General features: G+C 44.7%; 1 protein-coding gene across 1 annotated transcript; it reads right to left on the reverse strand.

Annotated features, from left to right (window-relative positions):
• Window positions 1-23914: 23914 nt before the first annotated feature.
• Window positions 23915-24367, reverse strand: LOC118659164 (60S ribosomal protein L27a-like). Its single transcript, XM_036315305.1, has one exon. It carries the CDS (start codon window positions 24365-24367, stop codon window positions 23915-23917), a length of 453 nt encoding a protein of 150 aa, XP_036171198.1.
• Between the last annotated feature and the right edge of the window lie 574 nt (window positions 24368-24941).

Here is a 24941-nt window from a genome sequence, read left to right on the forward strand (position 1 = left end):
GCGTTTGAAAGGGTGTGCGAGACACACAGGTGGAGGAGTGTAGCAGGCATTGGTTTTGAACCCACAAGTGGCTGAGTATTTCAGATGTGTTTGTGAGAATCGTCATCATATAGATGGGAGTGGAAATCCTGGGTGGAAATCCAGGTTTGCCTTGGAATGTTGTAGGTTCTGTTGAGAAGAGGAGGAAATTTAAGGGGTTCAGGGGTAGAGAGAAGAGAAGGAATTTATGAAGAAGTTTGAAAAAAAGGGGGGGCAACATAGGGAACTAGGAAAGAGGGAGTCATCAAAGTAATGGGGAAGAAATTTGAAGGTCAAAAATCTCAGATGCTGCAGAGAAAGGAAAATAAGGACCAAAGAATATGCTTTCCATTTCTCAGTCTATAAGATAGTGCAGAGGGATTGGGAGTGGGAAGATATCAGTGAGCTAAATAATAAATGAGCAGTGTGACTCAGTGTGGACGTCATCCTACACTTATAGACCTGGCCCAGACACGTTCATGTCTACACTTTGTGGGCCATGCCCATTGGGCTGATGGTCAAGCTGGTTATCAGAAGGACAGAACCCAAATACCTCATGCCAAGTAGTGGGCAGATCAGCAGGTGGTGTCACAGGGTCTGTGTGGATTGGGGAGGAAGTAAACCTGGAAAGATTCTGATATAGGGGAGCCAATGAAAGAGTAAGGGTCCAAAGTTCCTGATAAGCTTCAAGTATAGATAAAGTGGGTATAATGGGATGCCAGGCTGGAAGAATAGAGGGCTGGGATTCAGGGAGATACTAGGTAAAGTAGAGCATAAGTGAAGTTCACTGGCCTCCAGGAGAGAAAAAATAATAATTCTGTTCATATAGGCTAGTGACTGGGGAGGCTAGTAGATCACAGCCATGACAACCTATGGAAGATGGCTTGCCTAAACAATTTAGTGAGTACTAAGCAGTATTTTTTAAATAAATGGAATAAAATAAAATTAAGAAGAAATATTAGAGTGCATTTTTTAATGGAAAGAAAGAGAATTAAAAAAAAATTTTGTTTTGTGTGGGTGTGTATGTGCGAGTGTGCCTGTGTGTACTGGGTGAAAATGTAAAATGTATTTATTAATGTGGGTCATGATAAAAGAAAGAAAAGGAAGTTGAAAAGAGCTGCAAAGCAGAGTTTTTTGCAGGAATGTGGAAGGATGTGGAAGGTGAGACAGGAAGCGTCAGCCTGAGCCAGAGCCACATGAAGCCCAGCAGAATGGGCAGCAGCCTAGTGGTAGGCCAATCAGAGTCGTGGGTACTTCATTTAGACATGCCAGTAATAGGAGCCACTCCTTTAGGCCCAGAGCTATAAGAACTGAGCTCTCCCAAACAAGATCTGATTATTACCAATGGTATTACTTGCGGATATAGGATTGAGTCCTAATATCTGGGAATCATTATACCCTAACAATCAATCAAACACTTGTTTTGAGAAAGAAGCAAGGTCTGGCTTAAATTTAGTTTTGTTGAAACACAGCAAAATCCACTGATGCAGCACTTGGTTTCTTAGAGGCTTCATCTCTAGACTCTTGTGTAAGTAGAGAGGGTAAATTCTTCCTCGTAGTATAAATTTCATTTGACTTTTCCTTTCTAGAGTCTTGATTATCTTTCCTCCCCCAGTTTTTCCTCTTGTCTATTTTATTATTGTGCTGTGTGGAAATTTACCTGTGATACCAAGAGCCTTGGGACTAAATACCTGGGTTGAGTGGCAAGAATGAAGACAAGGAAGAGCAGATCTTTGATTCTCCAGACACAGCAGGGAAAGTCCCTGGAGCCTGCACACGTCCTGTGTGCCAGAGGCTGACAGCTGTTCTGAATCAGGAGAAACTTCCATTTCCTCCTGAGCAAACAGACATCTTTTTCCCAGTCTCCTTTGCAATTAGGTATGGCCATGTGACTAAATATTAGCCAATGGCTTGTGGCAACGGGACATCCATGTTCATTTATTTACAGTTTGTTTTTGGAGCCAACAAGAATTTGGTGATTTCATTTTCCCTTTCCACGGAAGCTTGGACTAGTGTTTTGAAATAGGCTTTCTTGGTTGTTTCCATTTTCATTTGCGTTTTTATTTTCTCACCATCACTGGGAAAGCACTCAGTGGTGTGCCCCCTGCTCTCCCATCTCTATCAAAGTCCAGAGAAATGATAGCTATCCAGCAGAAACTCTGTAAGTGCTGCTCAGCTGATTGCTCATTTTCCTTTCAGAAATTATTTTTGCTCACTTTTGGAAGTTCTCAACTTAATTTACAATTGAGACAAGCCAAGTGTTAGTGGAAATCCCCAGTGATTGTAAAAAAATAATGACAATTACCAAGCATTGGGCATTGTGAGATGCCAGGCACCAGGCTAGACTTTTTATGTACACTATCACTAGTCTAATAATCCCACAAAGTAGGTATTAGTGCGTTATTTCAGTTATCTTGAAACAGAACCTGAGAATAGTTATGGGCCTTATCAAGGTCACATAGCTAGTGACTGATTGGAAGCAAGATTTGAAATCAGATGTCATTGGCTCTAAAGCTCAATTTTGAGGCATTTGTTTCCCAAATGTGTGCTTTTCAGTCACTCACTTTACTTCTGCTCATTTCTTTCTTCTACTTTCCTTTGATACCAATTTTCCTGGCTCTGCTCATTGACTGGTTAATACAGTGTTTACCCTGAATCTAGCCAGGGCCACTTAATTTTAACAAAGGAAATAGAACTTAGGCCATTCGGTGCATGGAGCTTTAGGCCTGCCTTGGTGGTATTAGAATATATAAATATTTGCATAACCCTTCTAGCAAACAGGTGAGTATGCACTGCTCACTCTTAAAGGACAACAGCAGAAAGTATCACCTAGTGGGCTCCTTTCAATTATCTGGTTCAAAGTAAAAGATTCTGATGGACTTTAAAATTGTTGAGGTCAGAGACTACATTGGAAAAGAACTGCACCCCCATTCTCATCTCATGCCTTACACAGGTCTGAAACTTAAAATGCATTTGTTGAATGAATGTTGAATGCATTTCCAAGTTTACAGTTTTTATTAAAGACATGGATTTGTGCACCAGTGGGGTCTTTCAGCCTGGCCTGCGGGGATCGGGCCGAAACCAGCTTTTGGACATCCCCCGAGGGGTCCCAGATAGTGAGAGGGTGCACATCCCCCGAGGGGTCCCAGATAGTGAGAGGGTGCACATCCCCCGAGGGGTCCCAGATAGTGAGAGGGTGCACATCCCCCGAGGGGTCCCAGATGGTGAGAGGGTGCGGGCCAGGCTAAGGGACTCCACCGGTCCCTCAGCAGCAAGCTAACCTACCGGTCGGAGCATCTGACCCCTCATGATCAGCCCACGTCATAGCGACTGGTCGAACGGTCGAATGGTTGGACACTTAGCATATTAGGCTTTTATTATATAGGCTGGATGCCCATGGTAAGGAGGGCAAGGTGGCTAGGAGGCTGTGACCAGGAGACACCTGAGCAGGCTTGGGTCGGAGAGGAGGGAAGGACTGATTGACTGCGTTTACAGGTGGTCATTTTAAGGCTTCCTGGGCTGCTCCTAAATGGTCCTGGACATTCTTCAGGACCAGAGACACTGGACACTCAGTCTAGTTTCCCTTCTTACCTCAGGCAAGTTTCAAAACTATCTGAATAAAACCTGCCCAAGGGAACAAGTTGGCACTGAGTCCCTTTCAATGCTAAGGCATGGGAGTTAAGAGGATTGTCTCTGAAATTGTACAGCTCAGCTTAAAGTCTTGGCCTGGTCACCACCTAACTATGTGACTTTGGGCAAGTGGCTCAACCATCGAGAATCTCATTTTCCTCAGCATAGAAATAAGGTTAATGCTCTTACCTACAACACAGGATTATCTTAGTGGCTAATGGCCCATGTCACGCACGGAGTATAGTGCTTGGCACATAGAAAGTGCTGGGTGAATGTGAGCTACTGCTACTGCTGATGTTTACTGAGCTGGGCTTTATATCCTGTCCCCTCATGGAAGTTTAACTAATCTAGTAAAGGAAGAATACTAAGATTGCCACTAACATAAAAGAGCTTTGCCCTTGGGAAGCTTAGAGGTTCTATTCAGGATTTAACTATGAACTGACAAGACCTTGAGCAAGGGCCCTCACCTCTCTGTGCCTGACCTTCCACATGTGGAAGGAGAGAGTGGACAGCAGGAACCTTCTAACCTGATGTGTCTGCAAGCCTTGATGTTGGCTGACACTCAATGACAGACAGAGGAAAGAATGATTACTCACTACCCCAGTAAACAGAGGGAGGTTATCATCTCCTTTTATTAACAGACTGGCTACGTAAGCCGTAAAAATAGGGTAGGTTCAAAATTTCAGTCCTTTGATTTTTAGTTTTTGTTGCAGCTGATGAAATGTGAAAAGAGAATTGTATTATGTATGGACTTTGCATAACAGTCTTCTATCTCATGCTGCAAATCAATTACTTATTAGTTTTTATTGATAAGAAAAGGAAAATATATTACTATTCACTTTAGCCTTTTCCTTATCAATTCTAAGAGTATAATACTTGTTCTTTAAGATAAATGAGTCTATTCTTTCATTCTATCACATTACACAAAATTAAAAACGGGAAAAAGCGGAAAAAACAGCCACTGTTTCTGTTTAAGGGCTCTGCTTCCATTTTCCTTCTGCATATTTTTACAGTGAGGACTACAGTTTTCAATAAACACTACATAATAAGCATTTACCATGTTACTACACAGAGTTCATAATAATTTTTAATTGTAAGATAACATCCCAGGAGGTAGATTCTGGTTTACCATTTCCCTATCTTTGTCAAAAGACAGTAGGGAGGGGATTTGGTGCCAGGGCAGGAATGAGGTGTGGCTCTGTCCCTTCCTAGAAGAGGCACCTTGGTCAAGCCACCTAATCTCTCCAGGCCTCAATGTCCTCAGCTGTGAAAATACGGACTGTGCTGGTACCAGTCTCACTGGATTATTGGGAAGACTGAACAAGATCATGCTCACAGAAGGCTCAGCGGTATGTAGACCACCGTGGGGTTCGCTGATGTCAGAGGCTGCTGCTGCTTTGTAGCCTTCATTCCAACCTGATGAGTCGTTTGGTGTTTATAAACATCCCACAAGAAAATGCTCATCAAACATCAGGCTATGTCACTCCCTCTCTCTCATTGGCCTGGTTCCTCATTTGCCCAGTAGGATGGTCAGATGACAGAGTGTGACCTTGAAGGCCCTTAACCCATGAAAGCTCCATAGTTTTGGTCATTATTCAGAGCAGCTGTAACCACTGCAGGGAAATGACCTACAGGAACTCCTCCCAGCCTTGATCACGAAGAAAGAACCCTGCCAGGACCTGGGGGCTTGAGCACTTTTCTTTCCATCCAGATGAGCAGTTCACATCTGTTCATTGGCCTTCCTCCTAAGGCCTCCCCTGGTTCAGTGTGTGCTCCTCAATCTCCGTTTTCCAGACAGGTTCGGCAGCCAGTGTGCTCACCAGAGGTTTTATTTATCTATTTCTAATGTCGCTGCACTGCTGTGATCATTTTCCTATGTGGTCATTTAAGGAAAATAAATTGGATTGCAAATCTCAGTAGAAGACGCATTGCTCTTGGTCAGTCCCTAAGGGACAAAGAAGATTTTTTCCACTCTTAACACCACCTGCTTGTGCTCTCCCTGTAACCTCCCAAGGAGAGTTTTTAATTAAAAAACAAATAAACTCTGACACCAGGGTGGTTGGATGGGCCCCCTCCCCGGTACATGGTTACCCACCACATTCAGACTTCCCAGATTCCCAAAATCAAGTGCCAAAAGGAATGGAACTAATGATCACGTTAGCATCAGAGCTGCCACTGCATGGAAACAGATGATGCCATTAGCATAGAGCTGCCACCTGCCACCTCTGACACCCTATTCTCAGGGAATTTCAGTGCAGCCTTTCCACCCATTCACCCAGTGCCTCCCTGGTGTGCACACTATTGCATGAGGGACAGAGGAGAGGCCTGGCCCACATGGGCACCCACTGGGAGGAGGTGTACAGTGAGAGGCCAAGGATGCAGGCTCTGGGCCCCGGCTGCCTGTCCTGACTATATGAGCTTGGGTACATTACTCAACCTCTCTGTGCCTCAATCTCCAAAATGAGAAAAACAGGCGAGCCTCTCAGAAGGTATGAGAGAACTAGCTGAGGTAATGCATGCAAGAAAATGCAGAATGTGCCAGTCACATGCTCATTAAAGAGCAGCCTAGAGCACGAACAACCAAGGACTGTGTGTTCAATGAATGACTCAATCATCACTTTAAGGGATGGTCAGTAGTAATGGAAGAAGCAGCAAGAGTTTGAGAGACAGACCTGAGTTTGAATCTCACCTCCAGTTTGTGTTTAACTTTCAATTAATGGCCGGGTTTCTCATACCTTCAGTGGCCTCATCTGTTAAATGGGAACACTTTCTGTGTCTTGGAGGTAGTGAGGACCAAAGGAGAGACCATATAATGTGTTAACACAGTGCTTGCCATGTAACTGCCTTTGAGAATGTGCGCTCCCAAGCGGCCTAGCTCTCCGGGAGCGAGCTCTGGCCAGGGTTTTCAGAGGCAAGCACCGTTTCACTTACTCCTGGTGTTGGCTGCTGCCAGTCTAGTCTTGGCAGTTCCTGAGCCTTGGGTCATCCAAGCCATTCTGAAAGTCTCTATTTTCCTTCAGTATTTCTGTCCTGGTGGAGGGAGGCCTGCCAGTAGCCGGTAGCCTCTGTGTTTTGGGTTGCACTGCAGCTTTCTGATGCCTTAGCTGCTTTGTCCTCTAACAAATAAAGAGCCCCCACCCCTGCCCCTTCAGCTCCCTTCCATCACCGAGACACAAAAGCCAGTAGGGTCCCATTCTTGTCCTCTTTCTGCCTGCCTTTGCGGAGGGCTGGGACCAGGGAGCAGCCAATCCTTCCTGGGACCATTTCTTCAGGCACTTCTCCCACTGCTACTCTGCTGCCTCCTCTTTTTCCTGAGCTGGAACAGTCTATCTCAAACTGGAACAGTCACCCTACATACATCATCCCACTCCCACCTCCCCAGGTGAGCCTTCCGGGCCCATCTAAAGTCCCATCTCCCTCACAAAGACTTCCAGACCTCCCATCATCCTAGAGAGCTCTGTCCTCTGAACTTACAAGAGACGCAGCCTTCATATTGCCAATAAGCCCTTGGAAGGATGGATGCTGTGTGTCTTTTCCTGTGTGCTTCTCTATTCCTCTGGCTTGCAAACTCCTGAGGGCAAACACAAACCTTCTATATGAGAGGGGCTCTGTCAATACTGGTCTCGGTTGATATACTATGAATAGTTCCCATTTGGTGACTGAGGCCAGGGTATGAATGTATGTATGCATATTATGTATGTATGTATGTATGTATGTATGTATGTATCTCTATATCTCTATCTCTATCTACCTACCATCTATCTTATTTGATTATCACAACATATCCACAAAGTGGCTATTACTCTTTTTACACTTGAAGAAAATGAGAGAAAAACAAAAGGTTCAGAGAGAAAAAACTTGACCAAGGCCAAATGACGAGAAAGGAGTAGGGCCCAGGATCACAATTCAAGCGCATTTCCCAGGTTCATGCACTAAACAAGTGGTCTTTAAACTTTCTGTATTAGGAATTCCTTTCAGGAAATATGTGTATTGTTGTTTGGCATTTATAAATTATATGTTATCTACCATGGTATTAATATATTATGTACATTACAAAACATATATCAAAGCATTTTAAATAAAAGTTTAATCTAACTCTAAGTATAGACTGTTATTTCTAAGTACCATTTCCCACTAAAAGGAACCAGCTCCTTGGAGAAATCTGGAAATGAACTCAAAATATCTTATTATGCCAGAAAGCAAGGAAGCTATCAATTATTATTGGGGTCATATCAAAACAACTCAGGGGACAACCTGAATATGTTTCTATTGGCCAAAAATTTAACACTTTGAGCAACTCCAATGGGTTAAACCACATTATATGTGTTGAAATTCATTTATAATAATACTTTAAAAGTACCATGGGGATCACTTTTGGAGACTACTAGGTAACCAACTTATTATTTTGAGAACTGGTAAAGAAAACAAATTTTCCCCCAAAGACCTGTGCCTCAGAGTTAGCAAATAGCCAATGAGAATAACTTCTCTTTACAGAAGTTATTTCAGCTAACAAATGAAAATAGATAGCTAGAATTAGAATACCACACCTTGTAACTACTAGTGAATTAAAGGATTTGGCAATGATCATTGAAGCCTGCTGATCTCACCACACACACAAAAAAGGAGAAAATCACATATTACGTTCTCCCAATAGATGTCTATAACAACATCTACAAAGTGTTCATGCCAAAAACATTTAATGTGAACCTTAGGGAGCCTCTTCATTTTTCACTTCCAGGAAATACAAGGGATAAAGGCACATGATAAATGATACCATGGAAACACATTCCACAAAATTCAGCATGTAGAAGATTAACCAGGAAAAACAACCCAAGGTCTTCAAAAAAGTTTGCAAAAATAGAAAATAAGAGATTGAGAGAGGGATCCATAGATTTAAAATGACTTAAGGACATATTTATTCATCATAAATATAGGACATTGTTTAAATCCCACTTCTAACTGTAAAAAAATATTTAGGACAATTGAAGAAGTGAGAATACCGATTGGATATTCAATTATACTTAGGAATTATTGTTGATGCTAGGGATATAATGTTAGCATTGTGGTTATGTTTTTAGGTGGAAAATCTGCATATTGAAATATTTATAGCTGTAAACCTAGGTTGTCCAGCAGAACACGGGACACTGGTTATCAATTCCAGGAGAAGACTCCAAACACTTTTCTGCCCATTGCATTGCGGTGCTGGAGTTGCCAAAGAAAATATTGGGTGGAATAACACTACTTACATAGGAAAGAAACAGAGTGCTATTGGCCTCAATATTGGGGGTTGATCCTCCATGCCCATCAGATCTCTCCCAGTAGCCAACCAAAGGCAACTGGCTTACATGCATCCCTCTCAGAATAGAAGGACCCTAAACCCTCCCCAGTGGAGGCTGGGGGTGTGCCTGAATGTCATTGATGCAAATGTTTAACCAAAATCAAGGGACATCCATAGAGCCTGAAATAGGGAAAAATATTCCTATACAAGGTGATAAGCAATAAGCTCAGCACAGGCTATGGGGGATCTTTATCTCTTGGTATGATGTGTTCCAGGTCCAAGAATCATTCTTACGAAGCCAAGTGGGGGTTGAAAGACTATGTATGAGACTATGTATTCTCAACATATAATCTATATGATTTGCTTCAAATAATGTGTTTGTGTTTTGGAGGGAACTAAGGGTAGGTAGGTGGATGAATAGAAGACACAGACTAGCCATGAACTAATAATTTTTTGAAGGTGGATGATGGTTACATGGACATTTGGGAAATTAATTTCATCATTCCACTTTTATATATATTTGAACTTTTAATACCAAAACCACCTTTGTCATGATAACATAAAAATAAACATAATATTTTTAAAAATACTTTCTTCACTTCCAATGGTGTTTGGGGATAACACCTCTGGATGTGACACCCCACTTTGAAGATAACTGCATTACCTCTCAACCCAGGGCTCACAGAATACGAGACCATCAAAGGGGTCTTTTCCACGCAGAAACCAAAGTCTGCATCCCATCTAACAGTCTTCAGAGAAGAGATGTGACCCCACCTTGCCCAAAGAAATTCCTTCATTCTGTGCAACCGCCATCCCTTTTATAGTAATGGAAGGAATCTGCTTGTCAAGATTCCTTCAAAAGGAAAGATTTGCATGGTTTAAAGAAAAAAAAAAATCTGGTGTTTCATTAAAAGGAAAAAGACAAAGTTCTCCTTCAAGAAGTAACAACCCTGCCAGCTTCCTCCAGGTGAAAAATAATGCCATTGGCAATGAGATTGGGTGTTCTATCACTGTCTCAATAAACTTCCTCTCCCTTGGGTAGTATTTTATAGTTACTGCTTCTATGCCCCACTGCAAATAATTTATTATTTGTTTACATGTTTCACTTGCTCTGCTAAGGTGGAAGCCCAGTGATGCACTGTTACTGAGAGCATGACTGGTGTGTGTGTGTGTGTGTGTGTGTGTGTGTGTGTGTGTGTGTCCAAGCTGGCATGCATATTGAGAGGCTCAAGGAGATCTGGTGGGTTCTGAACCTCCAACTTTTTGTAGCACCTATGGCCTCCCCAGGACTACAGGACTTTCCTTGGGTTCTTAGATCAAACATGTCCCATGTTCCCATACATGGTCACTTCTCCTCTGAGAAGGAGTAAGACGATCCTGGGAGGACTCGGGCTCATGTGATTCCAAGTTCCCTATTCCCTCCTTTGACTTAACTTCCTGCAGGAAGAGTAAATTCCTCCCATTTCTGGGTGGAATGTCAGTGTGCACAGCACTTTCCTCAAGACAATCATGGGAAGGAAATTAAGTAGGTGTTATTATCTGCCTTTTATTGCCATAGGAGACCCAGCAAGGTCAAGACCCAGCAAGGGCAAGTTCAAATAGCAAGAGGGGAATCCAGCCCAAGCTATCTCTGATGGGACAGGAGGGACCCTGCGTGCCCAGTCACTGGCCAGTTCTCTCACCTGGGGCAAGTCACTAAATGGTCAAGTCCTTCTTTGTTAAAAGATAGAAATGATAGCACTTACTGTAAACACAGGGCTGTTTCTGAAATGATAGTTTATTTAAAATGCTCAGCAGATGGCTGACATGTCATAAGTGTACAATAAATATAACCAATACTAGTGATCTTTTCAAAGCATTGTTTCTAGAAAGCTCTGGGACTTCCTAATAACAACAACAATAGGTAACTCTATGTATAATCCTATATAATAAAAGGGTAATATGCAAATTGACCCTAACAGCAGAATGACTGGGAATGACTGGTCACTATGACACACACTGACCACCAGGGGGTAGATGTTCAATGCAGGAGCTGTCCCCTGGTGGTCAGCGCTCCCACAGGGGGAGGTCTGCTCAGCCACGAGCCAGGCAGATGGCTGCCAGCACAGTGGTGGTGGCGGGAGCCTCTCCTGCCTCCTCAGCAGCACTAAGGATGTCCGACTGCAGCTTAGGTCTACTCCCTGCTGGTAAGTGGACATCCCCCGAGGGCTGCCGAGCTGCCAGAGGGATGTCTGACTGCCAGCTTGGGCCTGTTCCCCCAGGGAGTGGGCCTAAGCCAGCAGGTGGACATCCTCCGAGGGGTCCCAGACTGCAGGAAGGCATAGGCCAGGCTGAGGGACCTCCCAAGTGCACAAATTTTGTGCATCAGGCCTCTAGTCTATCCTATCTAATAAAAGAGAAACATGGTAATTAGCATACATCCGCTACCCTTCCCATTGGCTAATCAGGGCAATATGCAAATTAACTGCCAGCCAAGATGGAGGCCGGCAGCCAGGCAGCTTGAAACTAACATGAGGCTTGCTTGCTTCAGTGAGGGAGGTCTCCAACGTTCCCCGCCTGCCTTGCCGGCCTCTGAACTTGCAGTTTGAAACATTGTTACAAATATAGAAGCTAAACAAAACCCCAGAAACCTGCTTTCAGCCCGCCGGGATCTCAGAGCTGGAGTTGATACAGTGTTTCGATAATAGAACCCAAACAAATCAGATACCTGCTTTCAGCAGCAGAGGCCTCAGAGCTGGAGCCAGAGCTAAAGCTGGCCCAGAATAAAAAAGAAAAAAAAGAAAAAAAGGAACAGTTGGGAGCTTCAGTCTCCCACCAGCCTGAAAACAGCCCTCAGCCCCTCACCCAGACTGGCCAGGCACCCCAGTGGGGACCCCCACCCTGATCCAGGACACCCTTCAGGGCAAACCAGCCAGCCCCCACCCCTGCACCAGGCCTCTATCCTATATAGTAAAAGGGTAATATGCCTCCCAGCACCGAGATCAGCGGAGCCGTGAGGTCTCCCAGCACCGGGATCAGCAGAGCTGAGAGGCCTCCCGGGACCGGGATCAGTGTGACAGGGGGCAGCGCCCAAACCCCCTGATCATCCTGCGGCTCTGTGTGTGACAGGGGGCGGGGCCACAACCTCCTTATCCACCCTGCTCTGTTCATGACAGGGGAAGGTGCCCCAACCCCCTGATCAGTCCTGCTCTGTGCCTGATAGGGGGGACCTCACCAACCCCATGATCGCCCCGGGGCTCTGTGTGTGACAGGGTGCGGTGCCCCAACCCCCTGATTGGCCCTGCACTGTGTGTGACAGGGTGCAGCACCCCAACCCTCCCCTCGCCCCCATGGGCCCTGCTGTGTGTGTGACGGGGTAGAGCCATAACCTCCCCATCAGCCCTGCCCTGAGTGTGACAGTGGCGGCGCCCCAACCCCCTGATCCGCCCTGCTCTGTGCGTGACAGGGGGGAGCTCCCCAACCCCCTGATGGGCCCTGCTCTGTGCGTGACAGGGTATGGAGCCCCAACCCCCCTGATGGGCCCTGCTCTGTGCATGACAGGGGGCAGTGCCCCAACCCCCCTGGTTGGCCCTGCTTTGTGCGTGACAGGGTACGGAGCCCCAACCCCCCTGATAGGCCCTGCTCTGTGAGTGACAGGGGGCAGTGCCCCAACCCCCTGATTGGCCCTGCTCTGTGCGTGACAGTGGGTGGCGCTGCAACCTCCCCATCGACCGTGCCTTGAGTGTGACAGGGGACGGTGCCCCAACCCCCTAATCGGCCCTACCCTGAGCGTGACTGAGGGTGGCATCACAACCTCCCGATCGCCCTGCTCTGTGCATGACAGGGGGCGGCACCCCAACTCCCCAATCGGCCCTGCTCTGAGCCCGACCTGCCAGAAGCCGGTCCATCCTTGCTGCTTGACACAGTTGCTGCAGGAAAGAAACATCTGCACAGCATATGTTTCAAGAGACCTGGCGTATATAGCATACTGTTCTTAATATGTTTGCTCCCCTTAGCGCTGTGTGTTTTAACCAAGGTCACCTCTCTGAGAAAGGTTGTTTCCCCAGGTAGGGATTTTTCCCTGAAGTCAGGGAGGGGATAAAACTCCTTAACTAAGTGCCAGGCGGGTAGTTAATCACTTTAACTACAAACAATCACGCTTAAGCTACATAATCTTTACTCCCTGGAATGGAGATAAGAAATGCCCTAACCTTTGCAATAGAAATTGACAGGATTGCCAAAACCAGTTTGGCTCAGTGGATAGAGTGTCGGCCTGCGGACTGAAGGGTCCCGGGTTTGATTCCGGTCAATAGCATGTACCTGGGTTGCGGGCATATCCCCAGGAGATGTGCGGGAGGCAGCTGATCGATGTTTCTCTCTCATCGATGTTTCTAACTCTCTATCTCTCTCCCTTCCTCTCTGTAAAAAATCAATAAAATATATTTAAAAAAAAAAGAAATTGACAGGATTAAAATCAATAGGTATAAATACAGATGTAACAAGACAACAGCTCTACAGAACCTACACAGAACCTAGAGACAGAAGAACTTCGCTGGAGAGAACATGGCAAAAGATCCTGGACAGAAACTGGCCACAGGAACCTAGAGACAGAACCTACACATAGAACCTAGAGACAGAACCTAGGGAGAGAACATGGCAAAAGATCCTAGACAGAACCTGGCTACAGAACTTGGTTGGAGAACCTAGACAGAACCTGGCTGAAGAACCTAGAGACAGAACCTGGCTACAGAACCTGGATAGAACATGGCAAGAGAACCTGACTAGAACCTGGTGACTGAACCTGGCTGGAGAACCTGGACAGAACCTGGCTGGAGAACCTAGCGAGGGAACATGGCTACAGAACCTGGCTGGAGAACCTAGCAAGAGAACATGGACACAGAACCTGGCTGGAGATCCTGACTAGAACTTCGCTGGAGATCCTGACCAGAACTTCGCTGGAGATCCAGACCAGAACTTCGCTGGAGATCCAGACCAGAACTTGGCTGGAGATCCTGGCTAGAGATCCTGGCTATGCTGCTGATCAACTGAACGCTGTCTCCGTGTCATTCCTTCTTCACCGACTGCGTCCACACCTTTGGGGACCCCTGGACCTGCTGGGGTTGGACCCCAGCACCAACCAGGGGCTGCACCTAGGGATTGGGCCTGCCCTCTGCCACCCGGGAGCAGGCCTAAGCCAGCAGGTCGTTATCTCCCGAGGGATCCCAGACTGCGAGAGGGCACAGGCCGGGCTGAGGGACTGTGCACTGGGCCTCTAGTATATATATAAAAGGCTAATATGCTAAGTGTCCATCCAACCAGTTGCTATGATGTGCACTAACCACCAGGAGGCAGATGCTCAATGCAGGAGCTGCTGTGACGAGCAATGGCCATTTACAGAGAAATGGCACTGCGGACCTGGTGCCCACAAAGCAACACTTGGCTTCCCCTAAGTGGGACACAGGCCCTGCCACCACCCTGAAGCGACACCCCACCAAATCGCAACTGATGCTGCCAAGACCCCATGGCACAATATGCGGCCCACAGTCCAGCCCAGCCTGGAAACGGTGGCTGTGGACACTGGGTAATGATGTCATGTAGCAACACCCAGTTTCCTCTCTCTAGCAACCAGCCTCCTTGAAGTTTCTTCAGCCCAGGAACACAACTTGCTTTTTAGCCAGGTGCAAACATTTTACACTTTAACCAAATGTCTGTGAAGCATTTTCCCATGCCTCATCTCATTTGATCCTCATAGAAGTCCTGAAGTAGGTAGATAGGAGACTCGGTGGAATCCTATTTTCTTTTCATTAGCTGAAAAATGGAGATTTGGAAAGCTTAGAGACTTGATCCGACTGAAAAGAAGAAATGGTGGACCTTGAAAATGACTTTAGGTTTTCTCACTACACAGAATATAGTCAAACACTGCTGCAGTTAAATATTTTACCCTTTGTTCTCCCTATGTGATCTACAATAATAATCTTCTTTGTGTTGATATTTACTGCTGTGTTGCTGACAATTACCTGAAAGAGAAGTTGGGGTGCTTCATTGGGCTAGAAAATGTTTAGCTAAATCAGAAAGCAGGTCTAATTAAGCAAGTTTATTCTATATATATATATAGAATGGCATGCGTGATATATATAAAGCTCTTGCTGGCGCCAATTGCACGCGTGTGTTTTGATCTGTCATTGTCGATTGTGAATTTGGTTGATATTTCTATTATAGAGAAAGGGCAAATAGTGATATTAAAATATTTCTTCTAATTAATTTCCTTTTAATGTGCACAAATTCATGCACTGGGCCACTAGTAATAATAATTACAACAACAACAACAACAACCAGCACCAGAGTACATGACTTACTACATACCAGGCCCTGTTTGAAGCCCTTTCCTGCATTAATCCATATTGTCACCACAATAGACCCATCTAGTAGGTATTTTCACTCCCATATCACAGATAAAGAACACGAAGAGCTGCTAGGTTTAAGTAACATGACAACTTTCTTGCCTTTTAAAAGTTGCAATGCAATTCGCCAGCATTGAAGTGCATCCTTGCTCTGGCACCTTTCCTGTCCCCATGCAAGGCACACAGACCTGTGACTGCATGGGGTCTCCAAAGCCCCACCAGCCCTGGCAGAGCTCACCACCTCTGTGGCTCCCACTCTCTCACATCCCTCTCTGGCAATGATAGTCACAAGTTTATCTGCCAGGAGGTCTTCTGGTGAGGAAATCAAGGCTCAGGGGGAGAAGCCACTTGCTCACACTCATGGGCGAGCTCTGAGGGTCAAGGCTGGTCATGACCTTCCCCTGCCCTCTGTGACTCTGGGATGTTATTCTATAAGAGAAACAAAGGCCCGGGGGGCCTGCAGCCTCCAGACCTAAAGAAGGCTTGGACTACTGCAGGAGTCAGGGTCAGAGAGACACAAACATTCAGTAGGGGGCACCTGAGAGCCCAGATGGCCCGCTGAGCCTGTGAGAGAGCTGCTGGCTCCCCTCCCTTGGGGCCCAGAGGACAGGGAAGGGCTTGGAATTTAATCCTCCGCATTCCACTCGGGGTTCCTGTGACATAATAAAGCCCAAGGAGGGATCTCGAGTGACTTGTCAGCAGAACCCCCAGAGAGATTTTCTATAGATAGTCAGGGTGTGTCTTGAGCTCTACCCCTCTCTGCAGGAGGGAAGTTCTTTTATGCCTGGGCTGGGCAATCTCCTGTGCAGCAGGTGGGTGGGGTGGGGGACTAGCCAGGCGCTGGGCCCATAGGACTTTGTGAGGCTGGGAGAATTACGGCAGCAGGGAAAGGGGGTGAGAATTCCAACTATGGCGTTTCGGAGAAAACTATTTAGTTATTTGCCCTCACTGACCTCACCCCACTGTTGGGGCTGCGGCTGCAAGGAGCTGTCCCAAATACCGAGCCTCACGCAGCCTTTGATGCTGGCTCTGAGCAGATTCTGTGGCCGGGGCCAGGCTCTCTTTGGGCAGCGAGGCACGTCTGGAATGCTGGTGTGCCAGTGCTGGGATTGGAGGTTTGGGGTTTCAGAGCTCCATAATTTGCATGGCCATGCACATGGTTTTTCCTCTCTACAATAGAGGGTTGGAATCTGAAACTGTTTACCTTACAGATTCCAAGCAAGCAACATTCCTATGGATAATGTCACATAAACACCAGCATAGAATCCCATCATTACTAATATTTTTTTTTAACCTGTCTGCTGGTGAAGAGGAATCCTCAGAAGTCATGCATATATTTTACATAAAATAAGAGCTAAGCTGCCAAGGGCTTTAACGATATAATTTCATCATGGGATTCTGGGCTCTTTGGTTTATGCTGCCACTAGAACCCCAAGACAGAATTAATTCATGTAACTGGGACAAGCACAAGTGCTGCTTTTCCATTCCCCCGTTAAGTGAACTCAACTATTTTAATTGCCCATTTGGTGGGTAGGATATGAGGTGGAGAAAAGCCCACCTAATATATTCATTAGTTTCAGAATAAACTCATGAGACAAAATATACTGTTGTTGTTAAAAACAAACAAACATGAGCATTTGGGTCAAACAACCTGGGTTTGAATCCTGACTTGGCCTTACGGCAGTGATTGACAATCTCTGGGCCTCCACTTACTCGTCTGCAAAATGTCCCTGTTATTCCCTACCTCTCAGGGTGGCTGAGAGGATTAAACGCCTCCAGAACTGATGGAATGAATGAATATAATACCGGTGAACCGGCCTTGGTGCCCTGCCCGGAGCACAGGAACCATCTATACATGGTTGCTTTATTATTAGGTCCACGGCAAAAGCAAAACATCCCCGAAACTGTTCCCTGACACCACTGAGGTCCAAGAATCTTAGCCACATCCAGCCAGGAGCTCCTCTTTTTGGCCCCCGAAATTCCCAGGATGTTCCACATTTGCGAATTGTATTATTCCCAGCCTGAGAGAGCAGGGTGGCAGCCCCGCCCTGTCTGGAATCCTGGAGCACCTCTGAGATTCTGACCTAGCACAGCTGCCAGTGGCATATAATTTAGGAAACATGAAACAGAACATACTGCCGTTTCACAGAAAGGCCTGAGAGTGAACTCAAAGTGTCTGTTATGGACACACATTCTCCTCTGAGAAGCAGGAGTTCTTCAACGCAGAGATGGGTCCAGAAGGTCCCGTTTTCCCCCATGTCTGTCACAATGCTACTTTCTGGTAGATACAAACACAGAGCCTGCCTGTGAGTGGACCTGAGTTTTGTAATACTCAGGTATTAAACTATGGCTTTAAATCTTGTCTCCACCATGTATTAGTTATGTGACCTGGGGCAAGGACCTCAATGTTTTGGACCTGTTTATTCTTAAAATCCATAAGATGAAGAAAATGATATGCCCCTCCCTGGGTGGTCGGGGGGTTAGATGGCTGATTGCATGTAAAAGGCCTGGTACAGCTTCTGGCACGTGGTAGACCTACCAGGAACCTTGTTTCTCTTGCAAACAGCCAAGAAGATCAAGCAGAGAGACAGTGCCCACTTGGTTCCCTCCTTCGCTGTTTCAAGAGGGAAAAAAAACAACAGAAGAGCATAGTGCAGAGGAGGATAAGGTTGAGTGCCACTTAAGAGAGAAACAGGTGGCAATGTCCCAGGGCACCTGCCAGAGTCCTCAGGACGTAGGAATGTCAAGGGTCGGTGAAATGCATTGTCTTACAGCCCAAGCCCAAGTGAGCTGCAGGGCCCAGCCCAGTTACAGATACCACTCTTTCTTGAGGCCTTTCTGAGTACATTAACCTAGGGCTGTGGTCGACAAACTATGGCTCACGAGCCACATGCGGCCCTTTGGCCTCTTGAGTGTGGCTCTTCCACAAAATACCACGTGCGGGCGTGCACGTACAGTGCGATTGAAACTACGTGGCCCATGCGCAGAAGTCGGTATTTTGTGGAAGAGCCACACTCAAGGGGCCAAAGAGCCGCACGTGGCTCGAGAGCCGTAGTTTGCCGACCACTGACCTAGGGGATCTGAGAGAAGGTATTTTAGAGAGCCAGATATTACTGTTAATTGTCAAAGTAAAAAGAAATTTTATCTCAAAAAAAAAATTTTTCTTTTGCTTGAAATCTGGCTACCCTATTTCTTAGATTTGACCTCCAGAACTGGGAGTTCCATCTCATCAGGATACAGTTTAGTGTCTTGAAATATTCTCACCCACTTTCCTTGTCAAGCATGGCAGCAGATAATTATTCTATGTAGATGGGAGGCTGACACACCCCACAAGCTGTTGGCAGGGTCCCATGGAGGATGGATGTTGAGATTTTTCTTTGAAACCGGAAGGACTACTGCTGGAAGAATTTGTTTGATTTATGAAATCTTAAGCCTTTTGTACTTATTTTATGCAACATTTTCTTATGTACCTCTTTGCTCTCTGAAAATATTTCCTTCTCACCTCTGTGTGTGAAGTGGTCACAGTCCTTTTTAAGAACTGTGAATGTAGTTGCATTTATTTTCAGGTCAATTTTATAGCTTCCAGGTACCCAAAACAGATCTTTGGAGAGAAAGAACCCTAGCTACAAAAGAAAATAAATGAAGATTTGCTTGTTTTTAGCTATGAAATGGTACCCACCTGTTAAGTCCTGTGTATTTCCCCACAACACCTAGAATAGTTCTCTCTAGTGGTTGGCATTCCATAAATAGTACAGTCTAATTTCAGCTTCAAGAAGGGACTCAGAAGCAAATAGAGTGGGCAGTGGGCTGCAAAAAAAATGGGTTCCTCTCTTCTTAGCAATCCAGTTTTTGTGATTGATGCCATTATTCATTCCAGAGGGCAAAGGATATGGTTTACAGTAAATCATTCTGAGAAAGTGTCATATAAAAGATGCTACACAAAATAGCCACTGGACCTGCTTTTAAATTGTAATCACCTCAGAGACTGAGCCCCTAGTTGGTCTTCTATGAATCATGCCCAGCACCATATTACTTATAAACAGGCTTATAAGCACTATTAGAAATTGATAACAATGCTGGAAAGACCACTGGGCTGGAAATGCCTCCATATTTGCAATGAACTAACATGTCTCTTTGGTAAGTCTCTTGCATCTTCTGGGTCTGGTTATATTTGTAAAATGACCAGTCCATTGTTTTCCAAACTTTTAACCATAAAAAAATTTCTTGGACACCCTTCTCCAGGCACACCATCTCATAAGTTTGCTTAGCAGATGTTTACTGAGCACTTACTATGTTCCAGGCATTCTAGTAGTGGCTGGGAATGCATGTGAGCAAAACAAAAGCATTTCTCACCCTCATGAAGCTTATAGCCTAATGGGAGAGACAGATGAAATAAGTAACCATGCAAATAGAAAGAAATATACTTAAAAATTGCATTATGTGCTCTGAAGGAAAACAGAGCTCTATGGGTATAACATGGAAACCTAATTGGGGAATGGGGGAGCCCAGAAAAGGCCCATAGTCATATTATTAATGTCCTTTGAGATATCCATAATAATAAAAAGTTATTGTCAATTGAGTAATGTTGTAACATGATGTGTTTTTGTAATCACAACAGCATCCATATGCATGTGGAAGTGGCAGTTTGTATAGGTCTAAGACAGCCAGAATCCATGAATGCTTTGTACATGAATATATACATAGACATTGGGCATCCTGAAAATTTTGCAGCCTCCAAGGGCCTGGGGAACACTTAAGCAGAATATCCTTTGTCTCCCACTGGTTCTAAAGGTAGCTTGGAGGGCTCCACAGGAGAGATCTTATAAACAGTTGGCTTCCAAGTCAAGGTTCATATCAACATTCAGTGAAGGCCAGGTCAGCTCCCTCCTCCCCAGAGGCCAACATACCCATCAGCTGATGACAAATAGGTCACTTGGCCAGAAGTACAGGCCACCTCCCGACCCCCTGGCAAAGTTTACTTGCCTCCAGGCCAGTCTGATGGAGATAAAACCTCAATGTTCAAAAACTACCTGAAGTCCTCTCAATGTTCAGGAAAGAGGCGGCGGCAAGGGCCTCTTCAGTCCCCACCCCCAGTCCCGAACCCTGACATTGTCCATCTATATTTTATTTCTCAGGGCTCAGCTAGGTGATCACATGTTATCTCCCTGAAGGAAACATATATTTCTTCTACAATGGCCTCCTAGCTATGTAAATGACTGTACATATTTTATTTACGTCTCCAGATTATAGTCTTTAAGGCTTTGTGACAAGCTCCCTATTGGCAATAGCGGTTTTCAATATTCCCATCTTTGCTTAACCAGGAAGCAATGAATTCAGATAAGAAGCTGGGTCTGGGATGAAGATGATCCCCTCTAATAGCAAAACCACCTAAGGATGGAGAGGAGATTTTGCCTGTGTAGGGACCTGCCCAGGATTAAAGTCGAGCAGTGCCATCTTTGCCCAAAGTGGATGTGGAGATAAGGAAACTCCCTTGCAGGGTTGGTAATTCCTCACTTAGACCTAAAGTTCCCAAACAGACATGGCATCTTTGTCATAGAGCCCCAGGGGTGACCATCTCAATGGGCATATAGGTCACTGTTTATTGAAAGAGTGAATGGCTCTGGAAAAGTGTCGGGGGAGAGGTCACTGAGCCAGGCAAGTGGACAAACATAAGCCTGAAAAGTACCAGGAGTGAGCCCAAAGGTGAAGAAGCCAAGGAGGGCGCGCTAGAGAAGCAGCGAGGAGGCAGGAGGGAAGCCTGGGGACAGCGCTGCTCCGTTTAACCAGCCTGGGGCAGGATGAACGAGATGCACTTTCAGGGCAGGCACGTGAGAATTTCCACCCACCAGAGCTGAGGGCTGCAAAAGGGCTGTTCCCCAGCCAAAGGTTTGCCTTCACCATCTCTTCGGATAGGAGGTGGCGCTCATTCCTTTGAAATACGATTGCATTTACAATTCATTTTTTAGAGACTGTCCCTGAGGATATTCCAATATGTAAAGCACACATTTATCTGTCCCATGGGCTATGTATGTTTTTATTTAGATCCTATCAAAGTCTGAAACAGGATTGAAAGTGACAAGGTACTCACAGATAACTGGTAAGTACAAGCAGATAGAATAGTTGAAAACAATGCTACAAAGCATGTTCTGGCTGCATCTGCTCCATCCTCACTGCGGCCCTGGGAGTCAGACACTGAACGTGGTACTGGAGGAATTGTGTTCAAATTTCAGCTCAGCCTCTGACTGGCCACAGGCCAGTGTGCATTGGGATAAATCACTTAACCTCTCTGAGCTTCTCTGTTGTCTCTCACTTTATTGTGAATATTTCATTTATTATGTAATCAATTTTAATATTGTTATGAAGTAGTAGTGAAATAGGTTTCCAGGATTTAAATTCAAATTTTATCAGTGATTCATGTCCATGGTTAAAATATCAAATAGTACAAAACGTTTTGTGGTGTAAAGAAACAGTACCCTCTGGCTGGTGTGGTTCACTCAGTTGGCTGGAGCATCCCTAAATGAAAAGTTGGCAGATTTGATTCCCATTCAGGACACATATCTAGGTTATGGGTTCGATCCCCAGTTGGGATGCGTATAGGAGGCAACCAGTCAATGTTTCTCTCATATCTCTCTCTCTCTCTCTCTCTCTCTCCCCCCCCCGCTCCCCCCTCCCTCCCTCTCTCCCTCCCTCTTCTCTCTAAAATCAATTTAAAAAAAAAAAAAGAAGAAACAGGGCCCTGACCCATCTCTCCCTACCCTCATTCTACCTCCCAGAGATGACAGCCTTTAACCAGCTTCTGTTTTTAGTTCTGCTTGTGGGTTTTTTTCTGCATCTCCAAATAGTATGTTTACACTGCTATGTCTTGATGAGCAACCTTAGTAGACATTATCTATCCACTTATTTCTAGGGTACATAAAGTTTTAATTTCTGTCCCCCACTCCCTCCCAAGTTTGGAAAGTTTTAGCTATTTTGGTTTCTCTATTACTGTTGTAACTGTAGACAAACCTCTAATTCTTGTTCCATCAACAGTCAATGATACCTCTGACTACTCATTCAGTAAGATGAAGACAGAAGCAGAAAGTCTCTTTCCTCTACCTCTTTACCCTCTGTACCTCCCAAATTCTGTCTACTCTGTAACCACAATTAAATTTCCCCTGCTTTGTTTATAGGTTGATTCTAAAAACTGAAAACCAGAAAACAGTGCTTACATGACGGCTATGTAAATATTGTTGCAGAGCTAAGCAGTGCGCCATGATTACATTTCTTCTCAATGGTTCCAAATGTTGTGACCCCAGGCCATGCAAAGCAGAATGTGTCAGCATCAAGAACAAATAGAGTCTTCTTTCTCATACTCAGCCACGTGCTCAAAACAGGGCCACATTTCAGTTTACTTCCTACTTGGACTATGATTTATCTGCACAACTTTTTATTTCCCCTGGAGTTTCTGATGATCTTTCCTCTTGTTGGTCTAGAAGAAACATATGCCTTCTTTATAATATTTGGCTTATCCTCATTCTAGATATTTCTTGGAATCCATTCTTCTTGAAAACGTTTTTCGTAGAGTTCATTGATATTCTCTTTTAATGTGGACTAATTGCTTGTTAGGTCAACTGACAACTGGCATCCAGGAATTTCCTGGGTAAATTCTATTATTTCTTCTATTAAAAACTTTCCCCTTTCTGGGATTTTCCCTTAGTTTTGTGACATGAATGGACCCAAGTAATTCCCTCAGAAAGGAAATATAGAAGTAAACGCCGTTCATTGTTAAATATCTGAAACTGATTTTAGCAGGTGTTCACATTTAAATGTTTGTTTAGTTTGGTATAGAATTCAAGTTTTAAAATAATTTGCTCTCAAAACTTTTAAAGACTTTATTCTACTGCATTTTGGCAACTGTGACTTTGGATTAGAAATCTGATGCCAGTTGGAGTCTTTTTCTTTATAGGGGAGTTATTTTTTTGTGTTTGGAACCTCTTAGAATCTTCTGATCCTTGCTTGGTGCTCTGAAATTTCACAATGAGTGTGTCTAAGCAGAAGAATTGTTTCTTTATTCTTACTGGGCATTTGGTAGCCCTTTTGTTTTGAAAATCCTGAGCCTTTTTGTTCTATTTCCTTAATTATTTCACCTTTGTGTTTTCATCATTCTCTGTTTTAAACTCCGGAAAAGTAGATGCCAGGACTTTGGAAGTGACCTTCTGTGAATTTTTCTCTTCATATTTTCTGTCTTATTCTCTTTTTCTTCTATGTTCTGGAAGATTTTTCTTAACTTCACATTCTATCATTTCTATTAAACTTTTAATTGTGCAGTTATATATATATTTTTTACAATGCAAACAGACCTTTCAACTATTTAATACCTATCGACACACATGTTACCAAGAGTTATCATTCTCACTTTATAAATGAAAAGTTCAAGTCAGGTATTGGTCCAAAGGCCTCTTTCTTCCTCAGGGAAGTTTGCAGAGGACCCCAGGCCTTGATACCTTAACTCCTAGAACCTGATGGGGAGGTTTTCGAAGTACAGGTAGGGAAGTAGAGATGCCAAAGGACCTAGACCAGAAGGCATCTGTACTTGTGGACATTTTAATGAACTTCCCTCCATGTAGCTTTAAGCTGCCAGGAGACAGGTCCCACCAACACCCTTAATCTTCTCCTGGGCTCCTCTGCTGAAGAACGTGGCCTTCACAATGACAGGCTGCTTTGGGAGCTTTCCCTTCCCCAGAACCTTGTAGTAGCCTGATCGCACCACATCAGTGATAGGAGCAGCTCCAGTCTTGCTTTTGGCAGCATTTACCTGTGTCTGCTCACTGACCAGGGTCCACAGTTTATCAAGATTGACAGCTGGGAAGAAGCTCTGGTTCCTCTTTAAGGGGTAATGCCTCATACCAACTTTCCCAAAGTAACCTGGGTGATATTTGTCGGAGTTGATCCTGTGATGATGCAGGCCACCAGCATTACCACGGCCCCCCGGGTGCTTCCTGCGCTTGCCAATGTGGCCGTGGCCATGGCCGTAGCTCACATGGCCCCGAAGTTTTTGGGTCTTCCTCGGTCTGGATGGCATGTCGGTGGCTGAGCTGCCACGGCGCAATCATATATTTTTTTAAGTGTCTGAGCACTCTTTCTTGGTTTCTGATTGTTCCTTTTTCTTAGCATTCTGTTCTCATTTATACATACAGTATCTATCCAAATCTTTCTGGAGTAGGGTGGTCATCTTATTCAGCTGGGCCTGCTGTAACAAAACTATCGTAGACTGGTGACTTAAGCAACATTTACATCTCACAGTTCTGGAGGCTAGGAAGTCCAAGATCAAGTGCCATACCCTACATAAGCATCTCTAAAATCCTGATGCCCCGACCCCCCCGTGACATATAATTCTTATCAAAAAAGTGAACTCCTACTCATGTGGAGGAAGCCTAAAAGGCCATTAACTTGATTTAAACAAGCTTCCAAAGAATATGGCATCCATGAAAGAGAAAGTTAAAAGAATGAAAGGGATAGTTGAAGTACTGAGGAAGAAATCACTAAGAAATTGTTAAAAAATAATATGAAAAAATAGCAAATAAAGTTTCAAAACATATAATAGAGAACTGAAATGAATAAATATATGTCACAATATATACCTACATACTGTGTAT

Source organism: Myotis myotis, unplaced genomic scaffold (genome assembly GCF_014108235.1).
Source record: "Myotis myotis isolate mMyoMyo1 unplaced genomic scaffold, mMyoMyo1.p scaffold_m19_p_6, whole genome shotgun sequence".
Lineage (NCBI taxonomy): Eukaryota > Metazoa > Chordata > Mammalia > Chiroptera > Vespertilionidae > Myotis > Myotis myotis.

Excerpts from the sequence above, each read along its gene's own strand:
- LOC118659164 (XM_036315305.1), bottom strand. The coding sequence starts at position 24,367 with ATGCCATCCAGACCGAGGAAGACCCAAAAACTTCGGGGCCATGTGAGC.